This window comes from Paramormyrops kingsleyae, chromosome 11, assembly GCF_048594095.1.
Source record: "Paramormyrops kingsleyae isolate MSU_618 chromosome 11, PKINGS_0.4, whole genome shotgun sequence".
Classification (NCBI taxonomy): domain Eukaryota; kingdom Metazoa; phylum Chordata; class Actinopteri; order Osteoglossiformes; family Mormyridae; genus Paramormyrops; species Paramormyrops kingsleyae.
In genome coordinates, this window is record NC_132807.1 from 21,575,895 (window position 1) to 21,600,340 (window position 24,446).

The 24,446-nt window shown below is 42.9% G+C and overlaps 2 protein-coding genes across 2 annotated transcripts; both read right to left on the reverse strand.

Moving 5' to 3' along the window:
* Positions 1–11,187: 11,187 nt before the first annotated feature.
* rrad (Ras-related associated with diabetes) lies at positions 11,188–14,640 on the reverse strand. Its single transcript, XM_023790771.2, has 5 exons — positions 14,461–14,640; positions 13,653–14,031; positions 12,997–13,070; positions 12,660–12,864; positions 11,188–12,226 (listed from the first exon to the last, which is right to left on the reverse strand). Exons 2-5 carry the CDS (start codon positions 14,017–14,019, stop codon positions 11,949–11,951), a joined length of 924 nt encoding a protein of 307 aa, XP_023646539.1. The 5' UTR covers positions 14,020–14,031; positions 14,461–14,640; the 3' UTR covers positions 11,188–11,948.
* A 5,555-nt stretch (positions 14,641–20,195) lies between these two features.
* On the reverse strand, positions 20,196–22,732 carry ciao2b (cytosolic iron-sulfur assembly component 2B). Its single transcript, XM_072718240.1, has 5 exons — positions 22,440–22,732; positions 22,174–22,252; positions 21,778–21,903; positions 20,617–20,662; positions 20,196–20,418 (listed from the first exon to the last, which is right to left on the reverse strand). Exons 1-5 carry the CDS (start codon positions 22,565–22,567, stop codon positions 20,318–20,320), a joined length of 480 nt encoding a protein of 159 aa, XP_072574341.1. The 5' UTR covers positions 22,568–22,732; the 3' UTR covers positions 20,196–20,317.
* Positions 22,733–24,446: the final 1,714 nt, after the last annotated feature.

The window sequence follows — 24,446 nt, forward strand, 5'->3', positions numbered from 1 at the left end:
TGTTTGTATGGATTACTTCATAATTATATTTTAACAGCTTAACATTGACAACTGGGTAGCTATATAACTAACATCATTAATTGTGAATTTAAAGTGAGATTAATTGGTATCTTTATGTGACTGATATATTTGCCATGTTTACAACAATCCATGTCCATATTAAACATTAAACCATTCACTGGTGGCTATGTAAAAATAGGTTACTTTTTGTGGTGCTGAGGGTGTCTTTTTTAATGCTCCTGAAATACTGGATTTCAGGAGATACGCATTTCTTGTCGGACAGCGACATCTTACTGGTCAGGGTCCAGGGAGTGGGTTTGGGGTACATTCTGGATTGGATTACATCGTATAATGTAATAATGTAATAATATTTTAGCTCATACATTGTACATGCAATCAAGATCTATAGCAGTGTTTCTCGAACCCGGTCCGCGGGGACCCACAGACAGTCCATGTTTTTGCTCCCTCCCAGCTCCCTGCCACATTTTTGCTCTTTTGGGAGCTGGGAGAGAGCAAAAACATGGACTGTCTGCAGGTGGCCGAGGACGGGATTTGGAAACACTGATCTATACCAATGAACCTGAAACTCTTTTACTGTGCAGATCAGTAAGGATCATAAAGCCTTTGTAGTGGGGATGAGATAAAGCATGGAGACCATTCTGTGCTGCATGATGTTTTAGCTGCAGTGAGAGCTGACTCACCCCAAGTGTCAAACTCCTTCACCACTGCCTCACAATGAGCCTGATGGGAGGTGGGCTCTTTGTCATTGACATCACACACCATTAGCTGAAGTTCCACGTCATTTATTGTGAACCAACTCTGACTTATATCTACATGAATGTATTGCTCCCAGATGCCTGGTCATATTTTCTGTGACACGTGCAAAAATGATTCAGGAAAGCACCGAGCTCCAGTGATGTAAAGTGATGTAAAGTGGGCAGAACAGCCCTCTCCTTTCAAAAGATAAAAATTAGTGAGCCATTGTCCCTTTCATGTGCTGGAAATCAAGTCACTTCACTTCAGTTCAACAAAAGCTAGCGAATGACATCGACTGGTTAATTAGCGTCAGTTTACACTGGACCACTGTGCACCTGTCTGCCTGTCTGAAGTGACATCATCTGTGCTCCCTGCTGATGCGGCCACATTGTCACCGAGCTCAAACAGCCAGGGGAAAAGCGATACTACCGGTCACACTGCAGAAGGAGCAGGACATAAAGATTCTGTGTGCCGGATTGTCACCGAAGGCTCTGCCGAGGTATAGCACAAGAAACCAGGGACTATTCCTCCTTCCCTACTGAATACGATGTGTGTGAGCTTCCCTGCTAAGCTGTGCCTTTCATTTTTATTTGATCCGATCCAGCAAGGAGCCACATGGCCCAGCGTGAGGAGCTGGTGACACCAAAGTGGCAGCCATGCCGGCCTGCTCTGTTCATTCAGCTGTGACTAATTGTCAAGGATGAGCCATGCGCACCCAAATAAAAAAAACAACGACATGCCATGCTGCCAGTGCATTTCTAACCTGCGAGATGCCAACCTCAAAGGCCCCTCTATTCAGGCTACAGGATGCCGTTTTTATCACGAGAAGTCGAACTCCTGAAAACATAAGGGCCATAATGTGTGCCTGCACACTTCTGCTTGTTGTTAGGGGTATCAAAAGACGCCTTTTGGGCTTTAAAGATTCCCCTGGGACGGGCACCCCAAAATATTTCCCCGAGCACCAAGTTCCATCATCAACACAAAACCGACGTCTAATGCATCCAAAAATATGTAGATCGGGAGCCTGCGGTGAGAGACGTGGTCCGGATTCAATTGTATTGTGGTCCAGATAGAGACCGGAGTCCGCCAGTTGGTCACCACTGCCCTGCTCTATAATGGTACGATACAACACACATGAGGCATCCTGTAGGAACTGAATCAGTCAGAGTCAGACGAGGCTACAGTACTTATACAGGTGATTGGCTAATTACTATGACAACATTAAGAGCTCTGAAGCGATTTACATGGGATGGAATCTGCTACATTTTACTGCTGTGTGAAAAATTTGAGCCTCTGGCAGAGCAGGATGGTGCATTTTATATGTCTGTCTGTAGGATGGATAGATGAATATACAAAAGGGACAGTGGAAAAATTCCAAGACTTGGTCAGAAATCTTTATCTGAGCAAGCACAAAAAAAACACAAATGGAAATTTATATTCCTTGTTGTTTAAAAAATACTGATGGGATGAACATTTTATTTAATATTCTAAATTGACATATCTTCATAAACGAATGTTCAGTCTTCACATAAATTATTGTTGCTTGCTGTTAAGCTTTTGAGAACATTATAGCCCATTGAACTAGATTATTGCTTGTCTGGACAGTCACACTCACTCGCCTGGTCTCGAACTGTCCCATCCTGGGGTAAGTTAAAGGTGACACAACCCCCTTCTTTATCCCCATAAAATGGGTGAAATCAATCACACAAACCCAGTCCAGGGCGGAAAGCTACAATTTATCTTGTATCACGGTGTTTACTGTGGCACGAAATGGAAAACATATATCGTAAAAACACTGTGGAGCTTTGTGAAATTGGCAAAGAAACCCGTTAAGTATATAGTACGACAAGATAAAGGGCTTGAGAGCAGACTAGCAACTGTAAAATCGCAAACTAGACTTGCACTATAAAAATGCCCATCCAGCCACATCAGAAAAGTCCCTGTAAAAACCGTCAAGAGGTTGGCCTAAGGGGTGGGTACAATTTCCACGAGTACCCTGAATCTCTTAAAAGCAGAACTGAAAGGGAACACATTCTGACTGACAAGCTCCCCCAGTTGAGTTTGGGCGGGGGGGCATGGTAGAAACAGCACCCAAGAAGGAGAGGATCCCATCCTGTGTGGAACACGTGATCTGCATTTGGCCTTCTCTGTTTCCATCACAGCAAGCTATGTTTGGGAGATCGCTCTCCATTCGAACCCGGGCTGTATACACAAGCCTCCGACTCTGGACGGCTTCAGCAGCAGAGCCGTACACCACGCATAGGGTGATGTCATCTGTTTTGGGCTATTATTCTTTGAAGCCATCAGCCTGTCTGCAGCCAGGGCTTACAAAAGTGGGGATCCACTTCAAACCACTAAAAGACACGTTTATGGGCAACGTTGATCGATTTTCCATTGTGTAATCAGGGGATCTCAAAAGTGTGTCTGACTTCTCTTGTTGAAAAACCAGGCTGCTGTATTAACTGTTAAAAATCTAAAAAAAAAAAAAAATCTCAGATCGTACATGTTGTCACTAAGTCACTTAACGATAAATGCAATTCTGGAAAATAGTAGAAAACAATTCTGCTGTTTGTCATGGACTGCATACAAGAAAGCCACTTACGCAAGCATCACGGTGTCTGGTACTTACACTGCAAGCCTAGTGGGAATAAAAATGGAAGATGTTTGGATAAAACTGGAGATTGTTGCTACGTTAAACAAAAATAAATCCACAGTGGCTATGTTCCATATATCGGAGGCCTTGTCAGCTGTACTGCAGGTTCATAAAATACAATAGCGACACCCTTAACAGTGAATTAGACGTTCCGCACACACTGCATTATGGGATCTGTCAAGCTGCCTGATGGATAAAAGCAGTGAATCTCTTCCCAGAGTTTAATAGGAGCTTATAGCCTGAGTGCTCTTTCGCAGCCTCATGAAAGGATGAGTGAAGGTCCATTCTGGGGCATTGTCACATGACTATGGTGAATATTGTCACATGACTGGCGGATACGCAGGAGAGCCTGCAAGGCCCCAGCTCTGCTACCATGAACAGAAGGGATGCCATGTGCGACTATGTGTCCTCCAGGGCTGTGGGTTTCGTAACGAACTCGGGTCATTCCCTCTGACAGAAGCAGGAATGTCCGTGTTCTGTTAGTGAAAATGGGCTTTCGGGTTTAGAGGTAGATTCCAAACAGACCGTGACAGGGACGTGAGAGGAATAGACTTTACCTTTCTAAGGTCACCTTAGGACTCATAGATCATCCAGGAACCTAGAGGAGCATAACCAGACAGTCTGATGACCTAGTAAGGGGCTAAATTGGCCTTAAAAGCCCCGCTATCAGCAAAGGTACATCAAAACACTGCAAGGCGATGCAGAGTAATCAGGAAGTGAGCACCACGACAGAGAGAACTTACTGCTGATCAGACTATCCTGCAAGGAACGTGGTTTGAATTTCCATGACCTCGCTGCAATGGAAAAAAAAAACTACAGACTCTCTCGTTTCGTTTTTTGCTCGATAGAAGCCAGTGAGAAAAAGGCACGGGAATGAGTCAGATTGCGGTCATCCCTGAGCACCGCCTGGCGTGGCAAATGGCAGTGGGCGTTCCGGTGAAGGGGGGCGGGCAGCAGAGTGACTGTGAGCATTTGGCTTCCCTTTCGCAGGCAGGAGAAAGATGGAGAGCGTCTCCTCCCACACATTCTGGGACCAGCGGCACTCTGCGGAGGCTAACGTGCTACCGCCCCGCGCTACATCGTGTAATTCATGAGGGTTCCACACAGACATTTTTCCGCTAATGATACGAGTCTTTCCCTCAGAATTGTAGGAGTGTATATTAAAAAATAGGCATTAGGCCGTGACTAATGGTACAAATGCTGAATGATGTGACACAAGGTCCGGGCACATGGCAGTAAGGATCAGAAGGGGGACCTGGAACAGAGAGACAGGGTCTCGTAATGTTCATAATGGACAAAGAGGCCTGTGTCTAGAAAGGGAAGATCTTGACCCAAAGTAGAGACATTAATGACATCCCAGCTCAGCAGCACATACTGATGAAAATCCCAACCAACATAAAGACGCTTCATTTATATGTTCACTGTGAATGTTCCCTTTTTGATGTGATCTATTTCTGCAAATAGTTTGTGACAATGTATAATCACGACACACGTACATTCAGCAAACTGGGCACCTGAACGTGTTCTCTGTGTCAGCTGGGACTCTGGACCTTTTTATTCTTCAATAAATAGGATACAGGAAATAATACTTCATCATAATAAAGTACTTTATGATTTCACCTCTTCTTCTTTTTGTATTATATTAATTCACATATGAAATTTAAAAATACAAAAAGGGTTTTAAAGTAAATCCAGCATAAGAAGTCTGAGGGTCTGATCCTTCCCGGAATAGGGCCTAGATTTTAAAAATATAGAGAAGATAGGGACTGAATACAGTTCCAAACAGTAAAAGTCCAGACCGAGATTTTGTTTCAACCCACCAGTTGAGTATAAAGAGTAACACTCATAAGAGTAACACTCATAACTGGTGGCTTGAAATAAAATTTTGGTCTGGACTTTAACTCTATTTTTGAGCATAAAATGTTTCATTTTTCAACCTGAACATGGAATGTTTTCAAATGAACAAAAATGGGTGAACGTAAGCTTGAATTACTGCGCAACGCTTCAAAAATTATAATAGTTTACTGTACTTCACCGCAAAGATTAGGACATCAGACTGCAGTGTGACAGCAACAAGACAGCAATGTTAGCTAATTATTACTCTCTGTTAAAAGGGTAAATACCATCTTCATTCTGAGGAGGTGCATGAAATATACAAACCGAGACAAATCAAAACATTCACTGAGCTTGGACATCGCCAGTGGAGCGTGAAAATTTGATTGGATTTGTTGTTGAGCCCAGAAATGCTGGTGTTTTTATTATAGCCCATAACATTATCAATTTCACAAGGCAATGCAAGTAGAAAGGGATTTTTATATTTTATAAGCAATGAAAATGTAACAGATGACATAATTTGGGTTCATGAGCCGATTGGCAGCAGGATTCTGGGAGTTGGCTAGCTAAACTCACTCTCTAATGCTTATCGATGACTTTGTGTGCTGTTGTTAAGGCTGTCCATTTCCTACCAGACAACTGGTCTGCAACAGTGCAGATTGAGCCTCAGAAGTTGTAGGAGCCTGGTATTATTGTTATTAGAAATATTTAAGAAAGCGAGCTTCCCTCAAATTCAGCAGCATGGCTTGTGCATGGTCATGACTGTGTCTCGCCACGTCCCACACAGAACAACCAGAACCTGTCATGCACTTGCCAATTTGACAAAGAAACAAAATAAAAGGTCAATATTTCATTTGTTTCCTTCGCAGCTGCAGAGGTGGGCAGTGAAGAATCACGGCACAGCTTTTGCTGACCAATATCGTGCTTCCATAAACAGAATGTCTCCCACAACATGTTTGTAAAAATTAAAGCTAATTTTCAATCTGTTTCACTATGAGCTTTGCTATTTTTCTTCTCGTATGGGTGGATGATTACTGGACGATTCCAGACTGAGCTCATTGCTCTAAATCGGTGGTTTTCACTTCTAATTCTGAGCCTTCACTAAATCTATTTTGGTTTCTCTTACAATATTTTAATTAGCCCTGATTGGCTGTAACAAGATGCTGATGTCATGCCTATTAACAGTTTCACATTACAGGCATTCACCAACCAGAGAAGTCTGTTTGTTTAATTAAAATCTTACTACTTATGAAATGTTGTACTGGGAAATGTAAACAGATTTATTGGTGCCTTGAGGCCTTATAACTTGTATGCGTTTATTTTTAATTAAGTCCATGAATTGCATTAGCAATATTTTATATCACTTCACAGGATATTTCAGTTATGCAGTGAATTGAGTTTTGAAAATTGATTAAAACAAAGAGCAGCGTACAGAGGGACACCCCTCCAGATCAGGGCTGGGGACCCCCACTCTTGGATCCAATGGCAGTCCTTTATGAACCTGGTACCTCCTGGTTCTCTGAAACAGCCTCCTTGTGCCCCACTGTTCTCGCACTCTGATTGGACGGTTTCCACCCACATGTAAGGGACAGACATACATGTGATCCATGTGTGAACAGTGATGACACACGGTATTGTGTACCACCACAACAACCACAGCAACCTATTGTGTCCCGGATTACAATGCTGCAAAAAATCACAGATCTCAAATTATCTGCACACAGAGATGGCAAAAGCTCATGTTAGGATTTCGCCAGGAGCAGCTTGAGCAGATTAATGCTGTGTTTGCTCAGCTAACAGTCATTTTTTTCCGCCCGTTTGTGCCCACAGCTTGATACATTAAATGTATATTGTTGCCATGGCAGCCACACATATCATTATGGAGAAGAAGACCCGCTCGCAATGGCGGTCAAAGCCCACGTGTGGCACACTATGTGAGCTTCGATACCGGCAGCTTTACCAGTGGGTGCGGGGGGGCAGAGACCCCAAGCTGGGAGGGGGCCCCTGAGGGTTGCCGGTTACATGTGACATGGCAACGGCAAATCTGCTCTGTTTGTGTATTCTGTTTTTCACAAAAGTGAAAATAAAGGTCCTGTGATTATTACATTCTCTTTGTTGATATTATTTATTTACACTTCACAGTAAAATACAGGTAATACATTTTACCCTTTGGGGGGAGGGAGAGTCGGGGGGACCCATGGAGTTTTATGTCTAGGGCCCCCAGAGTCCCTAGAATCGCCTCTGGAGGGGGCAACGGTATGAATTGGCACCCCCCTTAGAAGACGTCTCCCTGGGCAGTTGCCCATCTTGCTCTTGCCAAGATCCTCCAATGGCCGCTTAGAGAATAAAGTGTAAATGGCGAAAATATCTCGCTGTGGCGACACTGGACTGGCTCTTATGAGCGATGGCGCTGACCCAGCTGGCACGTCGGCCTCCTTGGTCAGTCTGGCAGACGTCCTGTAATCAAACTAATTGCTGAGGGCATCTACCTGTTTGCTGCCTCATTTCCAGCCGTAACTGCTTGCCTGATGCAGAACATGCATCTATTTCAGGAAGCCGTCAAGTAGAAGTCACACTCACACACATGGACACACACCCGGATGCACACTCACACTCACACACATGGACACACACCCGGATGCACACTCACACACATGGACACACACCCGGATGCACACTCACACTCACTCACATGGACACACACCCGGATGCACACTCACACACATGGACACACACCCGGATGCACACTGACACTCACACACATGGACACACACCCGGATGCACACTCATACTCACACACAGAGTTTGGATCTCTGTGAGGTATAATTAGCAGGATTCACAATTATATCGCAAACCATATTTCTTACCATACAGTAATGTCCACTTAATTATAGATGACATGTCTTGATACATATAGAATCTGTCTCAGAATTAGTCAGTGTTGTCACAAGCTATTAACTGATACTTAAATCATTGTTACTTAAATACGCAATTCCAAAAAGTGATGAAAATAAAAATTATTTTATATTATTTATCATATCAGTTAAAATGTATGCAATGTTGCACATTTTAATATTTGATACTGACTGATGAATCATTTAAATTAATTAAATCTATTTCTTGTTGACTAGGCTACTTCTAAATGTCAGATACTCTCTCCTGACGTTTGGCGACCTTCCAGCTTGGGAAATCCTGCTTTAAGTGGTGGCTTACCAGCAGCAAATAGGATGGAGCTTGTTCTCTCGGCTGAGAGGTTTGAAGGTGTGTAGGAACCTCCCTCAACATCTGCTCAATGTCCCCCCTCAGCACGTTCGGCGGGAAGGTTAGGCAGCCGAGAATAGTGCCAGGTCACCTGAGACCCTGAATAATTCATCCAGGTCGCTTTCACTGCCAAGGGCAAATGTTAACCAAGCAAACATGGGCAAAGTCAATTCTTCATGTTGGCATCAACACAGCGGGGTTTATTTTTAAACAACCACACAGCCTTATCGCAGAGTTGAGTCAAACAGCGACAAGAGAAGCGGGGAGCGTTTTAATCTTTTAGGTATACTGAGGGTGTATGCATTGTAAATTCCTGCCCCGCTGCTCGACTGATACCTCACACATTTATTTGTTAGCCACTGTTAAATCTGTTGCTTCTCCCTGGCTTCTCTGACAACTAACAGTGTGTGTGTGTGTGTGTGTGTGTGTGTGTGTGTGGTCCAGGTATACCTTATTTTATCGGGATGAAATGTCCCCACAACGCAATAAAAATCTGTTATTTTGACGTTGTGGGGACTTCAATTTTATAAAAATTGGTGACTGCAATCAAAAACTAAAAATGCCAAAAATCTTGTATATTGTTCGGTTACTTATGGTTAAAGTTAGGGCTGGTTTAGGGGTTAAGGTTGTCATTTTTGGATTTTGGTTTTTCCCATAGACATGAATGGACGGTCCCCCAAAGTTATGAGTACAGGTCTGTGTGTGTGTGCATGTGAATAGAAACATGCACTATTTCTAGAATTTCTTCGAGGGCAGGACAAGGCCAGTGGAGGTAACACAACTGGCAGCTCTGCCCAATCACACTGTGTCTGAAGATGCTGCCATGAGGCGGGGTCAAGCAGGGTCCAATCAGCATGGAGCTGAGGCATTGATGGGCAGCTGACTGTGCCAACCCGCACACAGGAAGTAGCACTAGGTGTGGATATCATCATGTAGGACCAGACCAGATTTGGCCACCAATCACACAGCTCGTGGATCTTAGTTACCTCAGCATTAATAAATAAGATGACAACCACCCCTTTTCCATTTTCACTCTACAAAACCTTCAAAACTTTGGTACAGGAAGAAAATATCTCTCAACAACTTTCCAGCATCCATCACAGAAATCATTCTAATTAAATTTCAAGAGGATTCTGCTTTTCAAAAACTTAACCATTGTTATAACTTTTAACAAAAAAGGAAGGTATGCAGCCTTCAGCCTGACATTAATCTGCTTCACAGTGTCTAGCAAAATTGCCCGCGTGACTCTCCATTGATGCGACTCTCGTGTGAGGGATGATGGGTCATGCAGCTCTGCAGGCTGATGCACCAAGTAACATCCACGCTGCTCCTCAGAGTCCTTGAAGCACCAGGTCTCTAGCGCATGGTCTACACATCACCCAGAGGCTACAACAACAGAGTGGGCAGAGAGGTAATGAGAAGAAGTGAAGGGGGTTGTGGGTTAGGGTTCCAGTAGCAGTTCGATTGTTGCATACTTGATAGTTGTATCACAAACATCCATGTCTGCCCAAAGTATCTAAAAACCAAATGTGATGTACGGCAAGTGGCTTATTGGTTAAGATCTATTAGTCAAACATATTCAAATCGCAGGAAGGGACTCTGTACATGACATCCAGTGAACCAAAAATTATACGAAGTACCTCAATATTTTGAAATCCAAGTAAGCAGAAAAACATTTCAAGCTAAAAATTATTACAATTAAGAAATTATGTAATAATTCTTTGATGTACATGTAACAAAACCTTGTCAATTACCAAGACACAGCTATACGATCACAAAATTGTTACAATTGTAGAATTAACAAATACGAGATCAGTATTGGGGGAAAAAGCTATTGAAGGAGGTTCACTGAAGATTATTTTTGATTAACACTTGGATGCGAGCAATCATTCAGTTTTATCCCACACGTCTCTTCTCCTGAAGCTACCTCCATCATTGCTATGCAGCATTCATCCAGTGAAAGTCAGATTACTCTCAAGTTAGGGAAGCAACATTGTGTCGAACATTCCAAGGTCCCTCAAGGAGCCATTCTCGCTGATTTCAGAAAGGCGCATGTGGAGAAGCCTCCTGCGAGCGACCTCTGACATATCTGCCCAAAAAAGATGCTGCCTGGACCCCCTGAAGTTGGACGGGACTGAAGTGCCAAGAAATCCCCCTGGGGAAGCGGCAGCTTTGGGCTGATACGGGGGGAAATGTGTCATTGTGATTCTCCTCTGCACAGCCCTGAAGCGCCGTGATCTTCCTGCACCCCGAGGAGAAAAGAGTGAGCAGCTTTAGTACTATGATGTTCATTATGGAAATAAATCGCTTTCCGTTCGTGATGTAGATTAAGGACGGGGAGTCCCACTCTCTCATGGTGTTCTGGTGTTTGTTTAATCTCATCTCTGAAAGTGAAATTCCACCCAGAATTGACATTAAGTTAATTTAGGTTCTCACCAGATGAACGGTCGCATGTTCAATAATACATACAGTTATTTGTTTTCCAGAGTGCAGGATGTCTCTCCCCTGCTTATGTTGGGTTTGGTTAATGTTCCGGATGCCATAACGCTGGGCGATGTCTTGCTTCTCGAAAAAGGTCCTCAGCTTCAGCTTCCCTTGCTGAGGTCAGGAAAAGGATGCCTACAATGTTTATGTAACAAAAATATACTGCTAACTCCGTAACCATGCAGAAAAAAATTGGGTCGTCACATTTTTCAGTTTTATTAAAAATATCGATGTAAACATTTATCAAAGTTTAATAGAACGTTTTTAATGGAAGTGCAAATCAACTTTCATAAAACAACATCAACTTCACAACACAGACATAACTTATTGCTTCTTCCTCATTCATTCACGCATAAATATTGCAGTTCAGCATCATATTACAGTATGTTCTTCCTGCTTTATTCCCCCCCCCCCCCACCCTACACCTATATTCCAGCCATGGTACGAACCCGCGTACACAGTTTCAAGTAAATATCTTTCCAAATGCCAGCTCAACGGAAAAGTCCACCATTCAGCTCTTCACAAAGACTCTCTGCTCTCACAAGAAACCAAGACCCAAGAACACTGTACAATATTTCACTTTTCTACAGCATTTGTCTTGGTTGTGCCCCTTAGTACCTACAGCTACCGCTTTCAAGGCCGAGGTATTCCACAGCAAACCAAGACCTTTGCAGGACAAACTTTAGTGGTGCCCCTGCCTCTATGCACAAGTAGGGATGATACTCTTAAGGCAGAATAAAATAAAAATAAAAAAATAAGAAAGCTTCATGCAGATGTTTCGCCATTGAATGGCCTTTATACATGTGTTTCTTAGTAGGCTCATTAGTATAAAAATGTAAATATATTTATATACAGCTCTATCAGTCCTTGATTTACTATTTAAAATACTAGCCTGGGTCACACAGCATCTGGTCTTGGTGACAGAGTAACAGTTCAGGGGAGGGGGGAGGGATCTGGGCTTTCAGAGGACTGAGAGGTCATGGCAGGACTTTGACTTCTGCCGGAAGGCCATCTTCTTGTTCTTCCGGGCCACCATGCGGCCGAGGAAGCGCTTGGCCTTCTTGCCGATGCTCTCGCGCCGCTTGCTGTTGGCCTGCCGCCGCGCGTTCTCCTCCTTGCTGTCCTTGCGCAGGCGGATCTGCCGGACGATGCCCTCGAACAGATCCTGCACGTTGTGGTGCAAGGAGGCGGACGTCTCGATGAACTTGCAGTCGAAGACCACGGCACAGGCACGGCCCTCTGGGTGGAAAACATGGAGCGAAGGGAGGGGGGATGTAAGCGAGAGCACCATCCTCAGGGCACAGTGATGCCTGCGTACTGAAACTGGGTGTAGCCCCTCATCTAAAGCTTGGGTTTGGATCCAACAACCACCTGTAGATTTCAGTATGCAGTAAGTAATGTGCCATTTGCCTCACTTCTATGTCACTTTGGACAAAAGTGTCTGTTAAATAAATACATGTTAATTCTAGATTTAATTTAGTCATTTAAAAGTATAAAATGCAGAGGAGTGCCCTATTAAAAGCTGACGTCTACTCTTAATTTCCATGTGAATTTTAATGAGCAAACAGCTAGCTATAGTAATGAGAAGAAGTGAATGTGGTTGTGGGTTCAAGTCCCAGTCCCAGTTTGCTTTGCACCATTATTATGACATTGAGACGTCCATGCTGCTTACCGTCGACTGACACTTCTCTGGAGCGCACCAGGTCACTTTTGTTCCCGACGAGGATGATGGGGATGTTCTCCGACTGCCTGGCCCTGCGCAGCTGGATGCGCAGCTCGGACGCCTTCTCGAAGCTGGCCTTGTCCGTCACGGAGTACACGATGATGTATGCGTCGCCCATCCGCATGCACTGCTCCCTCAGCCACTGGCTGTTATCCTGCAATACCACCAGAAGCCACAAAGTCACTCTCTTGCCCGTTTGCACGTAAAAAAAAACATACATCCTGCTACAGCTGCTTCCCCTTGGTCTCTCCCTCCTCCAAAGCTGGACTGGTGACAGTTTGCTCACCTGTTCCCAAACGTCGTACAAGAGAATGGAGGCCTCCTCATCATCCACAATAATAGATCTGTCGTACATGTTCCCTGAAGGAGAAACAGTCAGCGGACAGCAGACATTAGCCTTTTGGGAAGTGTTCCCCTTTACCTTTACACAACATGCTCTGACAGAGAATTCCTGCTCTACAGTAGTAGTAGGTAGATGCGCTCTTTAATCCTGAAGGCGACTGGATTCATTATCTCTTAGCCCATTGTGTTTCTTTTTCCATTATGCATCTTAGTCAGTGGCTATAAAGACCAGGATAGCATGGATGCTAAAAATAGCAGGAAGGAATACAACAGGAATCAATATTATCTCACTCTTCGAGTTGCAAACTCGATTTAGGCAAAAATACTTGACTGGATAAGCCACATGTTTAAGATACATAAATAAAAGAAATATGTGTTTTGAAATAAAATCAAATTGATTAAATTTCTTGATGCATTAGAGAATTAAATCTGACTCTTTCTGTCCGATTAATGTCTTATTACTATTATGCAGATCTAACTTTGCCTGGTTTTGTTAAGATTCAGAATATAAAGCCTTTCTTTGTACCCCCCCCCCCCCCACACACACACACACACACACACACACACACACACACATGTTAATGTGTAGTGGAAGCTCACCTGCTTCATCCGACTCGTGATTCTCCTCAACCCCACCGAAGATCCGTGCCAGGCTGGACTTGCCCACGCCGTGCTCGCCCAGCAGCACCACTTTGTGAACGTGTCCGTCGGAGTCGCTCCCGGATGAGATGACCGAGTCGGAGGAGTCCGAAACGCAGCTGTCCCGGTGTGGCTCGCCGGGGCTGTAAGAGGTGCAGCGGGTGAAGTTTGACAGCTCTGCGGCCTGCACCAAGGGGACCGTGGACTGCAGCTCCCGGTCGTCTACGGGCATGCTTCTCCGGTGCAGGTTCTGGAGGTGGATGGGGAAGGGGGTGCTCCCTCGCCGCTTATCCATGCTCCGCAGTTTGTCCGTTTTGTTCAGCGTCATGATCGCCAGTATCTGCAAAATGACCGGATGAGTAAACAGGCACTTCAATTTCATTGTGAAATATATGAGGATTTTTCTTGGACAGTTACGTTAGCTGTCTGGTGTTTCTTTATACACTATGGAAAATACACATCTCACTTTCCTACAATTTAAAACAAGTATCTATCCAAATATTCATATATGCCGATATTAAAAAAAAAAAAAAAAACTTTTCGGGCACCGCATGTTCACGAGTCACCAATCATTACTTCACTTAAAAATTTTAATTGTTTTATTTCAATTGCATTTGTTTATCATTTCAACTGACATAAGTAAAAATGTTGTGATACACATTAACCATTTTAAAGGCAACAGAATTAATGATTCCCACATTAATTTAAAAAGTAAAAATGACCAATAAAACTATAACGTAAAAGAAATATTCCCCAGGCGAAAACCTACATTTTAATCCAAGCTTCTCTTCTGTTGCTTATATCCTTTCTGATGCTCCTCTTCCTTTATATTAAAAGACGTTGAGATTCCTATAATAAAGGCTCCGGTCGCGCTGCTCTTCCTCCTCCGCGGCGTTTTGCTTTGTCCGGCCACAGAGCCGAAGCCCGTATTTATGCTCCGGCCAGATCCCTGACGTCAAACCGAGGCCGGGTTTGCCTCTTTATAGATAGTAACATCATGCTGGGGGGGGACGGCAGATCAGTCTGCTTTGTGAGACGTGATTCAGAAAGCCGGGGGCGGGTTAGGGGCTCTCCCTGCCCAGCTCCCCCGGCGCTGATGTAATGCGGAGCCGATCCTTAACCGGCGTATTACCGCGACCGTAATGACCAGCGCACTGAGCATCTGACTATGATCGTACACATCAGTCATCTAATTAGAGGCACGATTTCCTGACGGATATACATCGCACTGTCAAGCCAAAGCATTGCACATAATAATCTATAGCTTGACAAATAAAACCCTTGAATCATTGGTAGCCTACATGTACGTGTTAGGCTATTTATATATGTCGGGTTCAGTCTCCACGCGAATTACGAACCTGGGGGGGGGGGGGGGGGGGGCTCTGATCAACAGCATTAGCGGCTCAAAGTTTATAAACGATTCTGTAAGTACACGATTCCAAAATAAAAAATGATAGAAAAAACATTGGCCTAGTGTAAATTTGGAGCGCTGTGCAATTAATATGTATTTTTTATTTTCGTTCTTCGCTGGCTTCATATACGATATTTTTTTACCAGCAATCAACAGATAGTAGGCTATTAGACTTTTAATGTAATACAATACAACAGTAAGTAGTATTATAGCTTCGCAGACCCAAACATTATGGGAGAAAGAAGGAGGCCAGATAGTTCTGTCCGAACACAACCGTTTACAGTACAAGACCTAACATTAAACACTATATATGACACCAAGATTAAACACCACAATGACAACACAATTGACTAACTACACACGGCTATTTATTTGATACGCAACCGGCACCGGTTCACCTCCCCGCGCCGCCCGACGGTTCCCAGCGCTACATTATTTATGTTTTTGAAGTTTAAACCATTCATGGTGGTGTCGCCATCTGTTGGTTATAAATTCAACTACACCCAGTGGCATTTTAACTGTGTACAGCTAGCCTATTAGTGTCGCGTAAAACCCAATTAACAGTTCATTTCAAATGGAAGTATGGAGGACTTGCCCATCTCTTAGGCTGTGGTCACTGATGTATTCAAACAACTACTCGGTGGTAGGGCTCTAGAGGTGGATGGCATTTCACCCTGAGTTCTTGAAAGCCAGGGCTGCCCTTTGTCACCGATTCTGTTAATAATTTTTATGGATATAATTTCTAGGCATAGCCAAGGGGCGGAGGGGGTCCGGTTCGATGACCTCAGGAACGCGTCTTTGCTTTTTTGCAGATGATGTGGTCCTGTTGCCTTCGTATTTTTATTTTATTTTATTTTTGCTGGGGGGATGGGGGTGGGGATATCTTTCTTCTGTGCTTGAGTAACTAGCCCTCTGAATGTCTATGCGATGTGTGTGTACAATACGTTAATGTCTGGTGAACAACAAGCCCTCCCTCCCCAGGGTATCCACTCCTTACTTTAATTCCACCTGACTATTCAAATGGACATTACTGAGAAAATCTCCCACTCAGCCCAGCTTGAGTACTCTCTCTTTCTCATTAACACATGTATAGCAGAGGTGTCAACGCTTATTTCAATGCTAATAGCACTGCGAGTGCATGTCAGTCATCAACACTGGACTTTTACGTGAGTCATCACCATTCTGTCGCCCTTGCCTTTAGTTCCCGCATTATGTACGAGGCTTTTGCATGCGAGCTGCAGCACCTACGCTTACAGATCTGTACTTATTATATGGGGATGAGCGGCTTTTAGTGGTCTCTCTTCACTGGCTTTCTTCACTGGCTTTCTTCACTGGCTTCCTATAGGCGCTCGCATCAAGTTCAACTCCTTGGTGCTGGTCTTCAGATCCATTATCTCCATCAAGAGGCTCCCTAAGACCTACATTCCATCTCACCCTCTTCAGGCAGCAAACCGACAGCTTGGAGGTACCTCAACTACATGAGAAGTGTCACCCCAGACAGTTTGGATGTGTGCTTCCCCGATGGTGGAATGAGCTGCTGAACCACATCTGGTCATCAGACTCCCTCTCCACCTTCAAAAAACGCCCCAGGAACCATCGGTTCTAGGAATCCCTCTACTAATGGCGCTTTTCCACTGCATAGTACGGCACAGCACGGTTCAGTACAGCTCACCTTGGTTTGGCTCAGTTCGGCTCGGTTTGCATTTCGACTGCAGTTTAGTGCCGCTTTAGAGTGGGCGGGATTATTCACGTGTCGTTATAGTTGCGCCGCCTCTATTGCCGTGACATCATCGTAAATGCGCCACAAACAAACACACAACAATGGAGCATATCGACGGAATGGTGTTCTTCATTTTCGGCATGTGGATGTTTTTAACAGCAAGACCATTTTTAGTTAAAACAAAATGGTGCGTCCGAACCTTCGCTGGCTGTGCTAAAAATCTAGCGGGTCTGTTGTGTCTCGTGTCGCAAGTTCAGTGACGCAGTAATGACGATTTTCTCCGGCCAATCAGTGACCAGTAGAGTTTACACGTCACGTTTTGGTAACGGTTCGGCGCGCTTGGAACCTCGGCTGAGGTGGTACTAAAAAAAGGACCAGGTACCAGGTACTGTTCCCAGTGGAAAACCCCCCAAAAGTGAGCTGAACTGAACCGTGTCGTGCCGTACTATGCAGTGGAAAAGCGCCAGTTAACCTGATGCCTTTCGATGTTGCCTGACTTCTTAATGTTGCACTTTAGGACATTGAATAGTATTATTAGGTTCAGGCTTTGTTAAATGATGTGTAGCTCCTGCTCCAATGCTGCTCACACTTGTAACTGGGTATTCATTGGAAGCTCAGCCTAGCTGCACTTACGCCTAATCGACACCTAGACTGTGCGCGTGTTTGTAATGTGTGTATTTGTAATGTGTGTGTTTGTAATGTGCTATTTGCCTCACTTGCACGTCACTTTGGACAAAAGCATCTGCTAATTGATAGCAAATATCTTCCACTGGTTGATATGATTCCAGGTTTTAATCCTGCGTGTCACAGAATCCTGAGGGTCACAGAACCACGTGTGATATCTTGTACTTATAAATATCAAGATACACTTAGGAAATGTCAAGATTATAAAGGCAACTTTTAATGTTCAGTCTCAGAATAAACAGACTGAGCATGCTGATTTGCCATTTGCTAAAAAAAAATGGAAATATATTTTCTATTTTGGTCAGATTAAAATTGGTCTGGTAACAGAAAACAATCTTTAAAATGCCTGAAATGTAAGTGACCTAGAAGTGTTATCCATAATCAATAAAAGAAAAGCTGATGTTTATCTTCGTTTCTTTCAAAACATTGTTTAATAAATTGTATTCATAGATTGACAGGGTACTGCTCTGATACTGATAATTTCTGACTCCCGAAGCCTCACAACCTGCCACTTGTTTGTTAGGTAGTTACTTAATTACTTAAGGACATCTTTCTGTTCCTGTAGCTCAGTAAGTAGAGCATTGTGCTAACAAGCCAAAGAGTGTGTGTTCACATTCTGGGGGGCATAAATTATAACCCTAAATCGCTTTGGATAAAGCATCAGATAAATGAGTAAGTATTCCCCACGTGCAGTATCACGACAGTGAGCTGAAAGTTATTACCACCACTATCACAGGTTTTAGTTAGCTAAACACTGAATTCCATTTATCTCCAGGTCAAGACGCAGAGGAGAATTTTCGGCAGTGTTATAAAAATGCAGTAAACTCCAGTCCTGACAAATTACAGAAAATCGCGTTATTATTTTTTTCAAATTTTGCAAATATTGTCTTGCGTGACGCCCCTGTCTACCCCTGGTACAGGGTCCAGGAGGTTCTTCAATAAAGGTCTGAGCTCTTAAAGTAATAGCCGTTTGATGGTTTTCATTAACTTCAAAATATTATCACAGGCAATCCGACAAAAAAGCAAATATGCACAGTTCCTCTCGAAACAGTGCCTTATATTTCTCTCGTGCAACGTGCTCCAGTTTTATTTATGCGTGTATTCTAGATTGACAAATGGATACATATACACACTATATATACATTATATCAAGTATACATAAGTAAAGAAATGACTGCAAGGAGGCGATGCCTTGCCGCGCGTCTGATCACAGACCAAGTCCGCGCTTATTTGCAGATTCGCTTTCCATCCAGAAGGGTGTATGTATTAATTGCATTTGTCCGGAAGAGGGAGCTCGATCCTTCTCCTGAACAAGCACTAAATGTAATGCAAGGATGCACTGTTTGGCGCCGCAGAAAAACAGGATGCGCTGATATGTAGAAAGGGAAAGATATTATATTCTCTAAACCTTAAAACTGTATGATTTGTACTTTACCGTCTCATTTTAATCTTTAGACACATATATCTAAATCATATTTAACGTAATGTCTTAAGGCGTATATAGAAACCATCGGTTTAAAAAGATGAGCAAATTAGCAGAGGATGGTTTCGATCCATCGACCTCTGGGTTATGGGCCCAGCACGCTTCCGCTGCGCCACTCTGCTACCCGAAAACAAGTACCACAATAGGGTTTTTTTTTATGCAATACGCGTTATTTCAATAAATTTAAATAGAGGAAGGGTCATACACACATACAACGATACCTCAGAACTCGAATTTAGTCCATTCATAACTCCGGATCGAATCCTAAAAAGTTCGAGTTGTGATCGAATTTTCCCCATAAGAAATAATGGAAAACCAATTGGTTCTCGGCCCCAAAAAATTACACCTAAATGTTTTTTTTGCATTTAAACACAAAATGAACCTACAAAACAAGAAGAGCATATACTGTACTAAACACATCTAAGCACAGTTATCAAAATAGTAATTTGTAAAGTAAGAAAATAAATATCCAACCAATGTGTCCTGCCCCATCGTCCGCTTCTTCCGTGTGCCACGCCCCCTCGTTAACCCCGTGTGGAAACCCAGTGTTGAATCCCCGTGCAATCAGCTGTTTCTGGTTGTTGTCATTAGTCCTCTGTATTTCGTCCGCGTTTCAGTTTGTTTCCCCAGTCCGATCATTGTATTGTCCGTCTGCGTTTTACCAGCCTTACCTGTAATTAAATCCCGTATTCCCCGATACCCTGACGTCTGCGCCTGTCTCCGTTCCGTCCTCGCTCAGCACAACAATATTATTATAATTAAACGTATTAATGGTTTATTATTAATATTAAAATAATTAATAAGAAATCTTTATTTTTAAATGTATTTTTATTATATATTAATAATTACTGTTACTGTCTATCATTGTCTAAATGTATTTTTACTGTCTAAATATATGTATTCAGTTAGTGTAGACATGCACGGTGCTATCACAACGAATGCGAGGCTGAGACTGAAGCTTTACCCTTTGTTTCCGCTGAGAGACATGCCGCGTGACTCATTTCCCCTGGTGAACGTTATCTTAGGTCAGCGTTCACGGTTTGACTTCAGAGATTCAGATCGAGCTGTAGGTAATTTTTTTTTCGAACTGGTTGGTTCAACTTCTAAGAAATTCGAGTTCTAATGAGTTCGAGAACTCAGGTACCACTGTATTTTAAAAAGAAGTCTAATTAAAGCATGAATGTAATTCAGACCAGTGCACAAGTATTTAGTTAATAAACATAGTTAAGTTTATTTATTCACAATACGAAATTCAAAAAGCTGTGCCAAACAACAGGAAAAAAACTGTAAAGGGGACATTTTGGAGAAAAATAAAATGCTTGGCATGGTCACGCGGGCTTGGTGTTGAGGCACTGGTTCACCACCTCCAGGAGATGCGAGTTCTCCAAAGCGGCAGCCACTCTCTCCTTATCTGCAAGCTGCTTGTTAACTGGAGAAGACACCAAAGATGAGAAATGAAAACTGTCCAGGACTCGCTAATGGAATAGCCAGATGCAAGCCTAGCAGATCTGAGAACATACGTTGATAGATGTAGATTTTTGCCCTGTGTGTTATTAACAGTATGTATTATTTAAAGAAGATGCCTTTAGCTAGGGTCAGGTGCCTGCTTACTAGAAGGACGTGTTACCTGCTTCCTCAGCAGTGTGAGTTCCAGGTGTGATGTGTACATCAATCTGGAGAACAGAAAAATCACATGCATACATTATAAACTGGTCTGATGTTTTTATACTTAACTAACCCACGTGCAAGACCACAAAATCCAGGCCAACTGAACTCTGTTTTAGTTTTTATGAAATACTAAAACACTAAATCCCATTCTTGGAAGAAAACCGTCATTTACCAAAAGTCATCGGACCAATCATTCATTTGGCAAAACCTGAAACAACGTTCAGACAATCTGCAGATCTGATTCGCTCCCTTTTTGCAGAACTCCAAAAACATTCTCATTCACCAAGGTGCATTTTGGACTCTGGCGAACTTTGATGCGAAATGATAAACACGGGCCACAGAGCTTAAACACAACAGGCACACAGCTGTCATCATTTAAATACTATGACTCAAAATTGTTCACGCATTCCTAAATACGTGAAAAAGTCAATTAATGAACAGAACAGAAACCATGCCAGATGAGAGTGCAAGTGCAAGGTTGATGTCTAGGGGTGGATGTCATAGCATGGGATCCTTCCCTCCTTGCCTTGCAACATTACTTTTGAAGTAGACAATGTTTCTCGGGCCTGACAGCCTACAGATACCATGAGACGACAGAATAAATAAAGAAATATTCTTCCTCGATAGTTGGCTTGACATGGATCATTTGTAATGTGCCTTTCATTTGGAGATATATATATATATATATATATATATATATATATATATACATACACACACACACACATATATATATATATATTACTTTTTATTTATATGGTATTTATTTTTATTATATGGAAACTTTTTTATGGAATATTGCAATCAATTCATACTGCTTTATGAATAGTTGAATACAAACATTTTTGCTAAACAATACATTTTTCTTTAGTCTTGTGCAGTTGGTTTCCGATTCTGCAACTCAACATGCAAAAGACCACATCCACAGAAAACACTTGACTGGCAGTGTTTGGTTTTAAGCTAAGATAGGGTTTGATTTTGCAAGGCAGTCAAAGTTTTTGTGAATGTTGTTTGAAGATTGAGTTTTCTATTTACCATTTTCAGAAAAGGGTGGAAGGTTTCAGGAAAAGTGTTTTTAGCAATTCATACAGTCTGTGTTTATAGTGTTGGTTCCATGTACCTTGAATCGATCAGGCAGCGATCTCAGCAGTTTGACTTTGATGGACAGGCCTATCAGGGTAGCCATGCTGCAGTGGGGGATCGTGGGCGTGAACTCCACTCCGACTGTACTCGCCTGGTCATTCACCTGCTCAGTGGGAAATCCACATAATGTGTTTAACCAGCAGTAACCCTTAGTCATCGCCATTACTACTTTCTTGACAGACCTGCATTTTAAATATGCTATTGTGTAAACCAAAAGAACAGTATCAGGACATTATTAATATAGTACAGAACAGTGTTTCTTAAACCAGTCCTCAGGGACCCCTAGATGGTCCACGTTTTTTGCGCTCTCCCAATTCTCTAAGAGTTTACGATACATAGTGTGCGTAAAACGACCAGAGGCAGGCAGACTCACATGAACTCTCATCTCCTCCACAACATTAAGCTCCTCGAGTGAAAGCGGATGTTCGGGGTCATTTATGGACCTGATAAGGTGTAACTGAACAATGCATTAAGGACAAATAAAGCATACTGCATTACGATACACTTATGAATCGATTAATACACCAGAACGCAGAATGACGCAGTACCGTAGTCAGATATGTACCACCTGGATACACGACATATCCTAAAAAAAAATTTATACTCATAACTAGCTCCGTGGGTAAAACGGCAAGGATATCGAACACCTCCCTGTCATCGATGGGATCTGCAAAGTTTTCATCTTCTTCCTCTAGAGTAACCGGCCTTTCCCCAGACCGCTGAAATATAAGCGGGTTGGCGTTCTCCAAGAGCGTCCCCCCCGGCATCCCTATTTTAATAAAACCCCTTTAATCTTATGCGGTAACCTAACTATTTTTGAGAAATAATTATATAATATATATATAATAATAAATAATAATAAGTATGGACGCAACTATAGCTCTGCAATCCCCCTGCTTTGACGTCGAGAGCCTAACCTCTCGCTTTATCGTCATCGCCCCCTACCGGCCTGGAGTGTGAGTGCAAAGAAATTATGCTAAATTTAAGATGGACTTCCTTGATCTCAGTGGGGAAACGCTGTTGCATACAGCAACGAGAACATAATGTACAGATGGACATACATATAGTGCCAATAAGACAAGGTGCAAAGACAGTACCCATAAGTGCAGTATATCTAAAAAGCACATGTATGTGCATGTGCATGCATGTGTATAGAAATTTACCCAGGCACACAGTACACAAATAAAATGTCCTGAAAACAGATTCTCTGCATAGTACAGACATAAAGCAACATTTAAAGATAAGAAAAATAAATGAGCAGATGTTGTATGTGCGATTAGAACAGGTAGCATCAGACCTTCCCTGTAACAAAACAGGACGCTTCCTGAGGTGTTGGAGTTGGGGGTGGGGAAGGGGAGGGTGACTGATGGCAGCAGGCAGGAACAATGCCCAGAACCTTTTTCCTAAGCACACCATGCAACCTAAAATTGGTGGGCAGAATTGTTTATGCCTAGTATTTCGCCAGCATTCTCTTCTCAGTCACTGCCTCCAGTGAGTTTAGGCATTTGGCACTGCCTGAACTGCTGTCAGTTCCACAGCAGGTCACACACTAGAAAGCCATGCCGGCCACTGCAGACTGAGCCTGCTCAGAGAGTAGAGTCTGGTCTGCAGTCAGGTTAACAAACACTGGTGAAAGAATGGGTCGTTCTGGAGAGCTCAGTGAGTTCAAGCGTGGTGCTGTTACAGGATGCCACCTTTGCCAGGTCAGAACACCTGAAGTCAGACTGCCACTGCGGATGCCAAGTCTCAGTTTCATGAGATAAACAAGTAGCCTCACCCATGAAAACATGCCTAAAATGAGCCCTCTGTGCAAAGTAAGATGAAGAAATCAAGAAATCAAGCCTGGATCAGGTAAACTTGACTTAGCCCCCTGACTTTTCCAATAGCTAGAAACACCCCTGCTAATAGAAAACAATATTATTGATCTCAATAATGCACTTCTTACTAGTTAGAAAATATTTCTGACTTGTCATATTTACATTTTTGCGAGTTATAATTTCAATTCTAGATATCTGCAATACAATCCTTCTTTGGTCAAAACTCAGGCAGTTAAAACCATGCCCCAACACGCCTCCTATGTGGCAGTTCATAAGAGGAAATGTATTAGTGTAATTACCTGGTTGACAGCTACCTATTAAAATACTGTAGCAGATCTGCAATTTGAACCAACGAAAGGCATGACTCCAATTTTGAAATATGGTTATATATATTACAGCTGTATTTGATCAGTAAAACTTAGCATAAAAAACAAGTGCTATAGGTCAAGTTCATTTTACATGATGCCACTTCTGCCTTTCTGTCTCTTTGCTCTTTTCAGGAATGATGGATGTGTTACTCATTCTTGAAACCATTAGAAGGAAAGTTTTAACACTTAAGCGCAATTATCGGCAACCCAGTGGATCTGAGGATGCAATGAATGAGTCGTGCTCATCATGACTTGAACAGCGAACTTCTTGAAAGCTTAACAGCTTTACAAGAGGTCATTGCATGAAGGAGTCACCAAACAGCTTCCATCTCCGCTCCATGTATTCTAACAGGAAAGACACTTGTTGGGCTACTACCATGTACCATGTGAACGGGTGAATGGCCAGTTGTCAGCGGACGGATCGGTGGCCAGTTGTGGGGAGCCAATGGGTGGCCTCATGT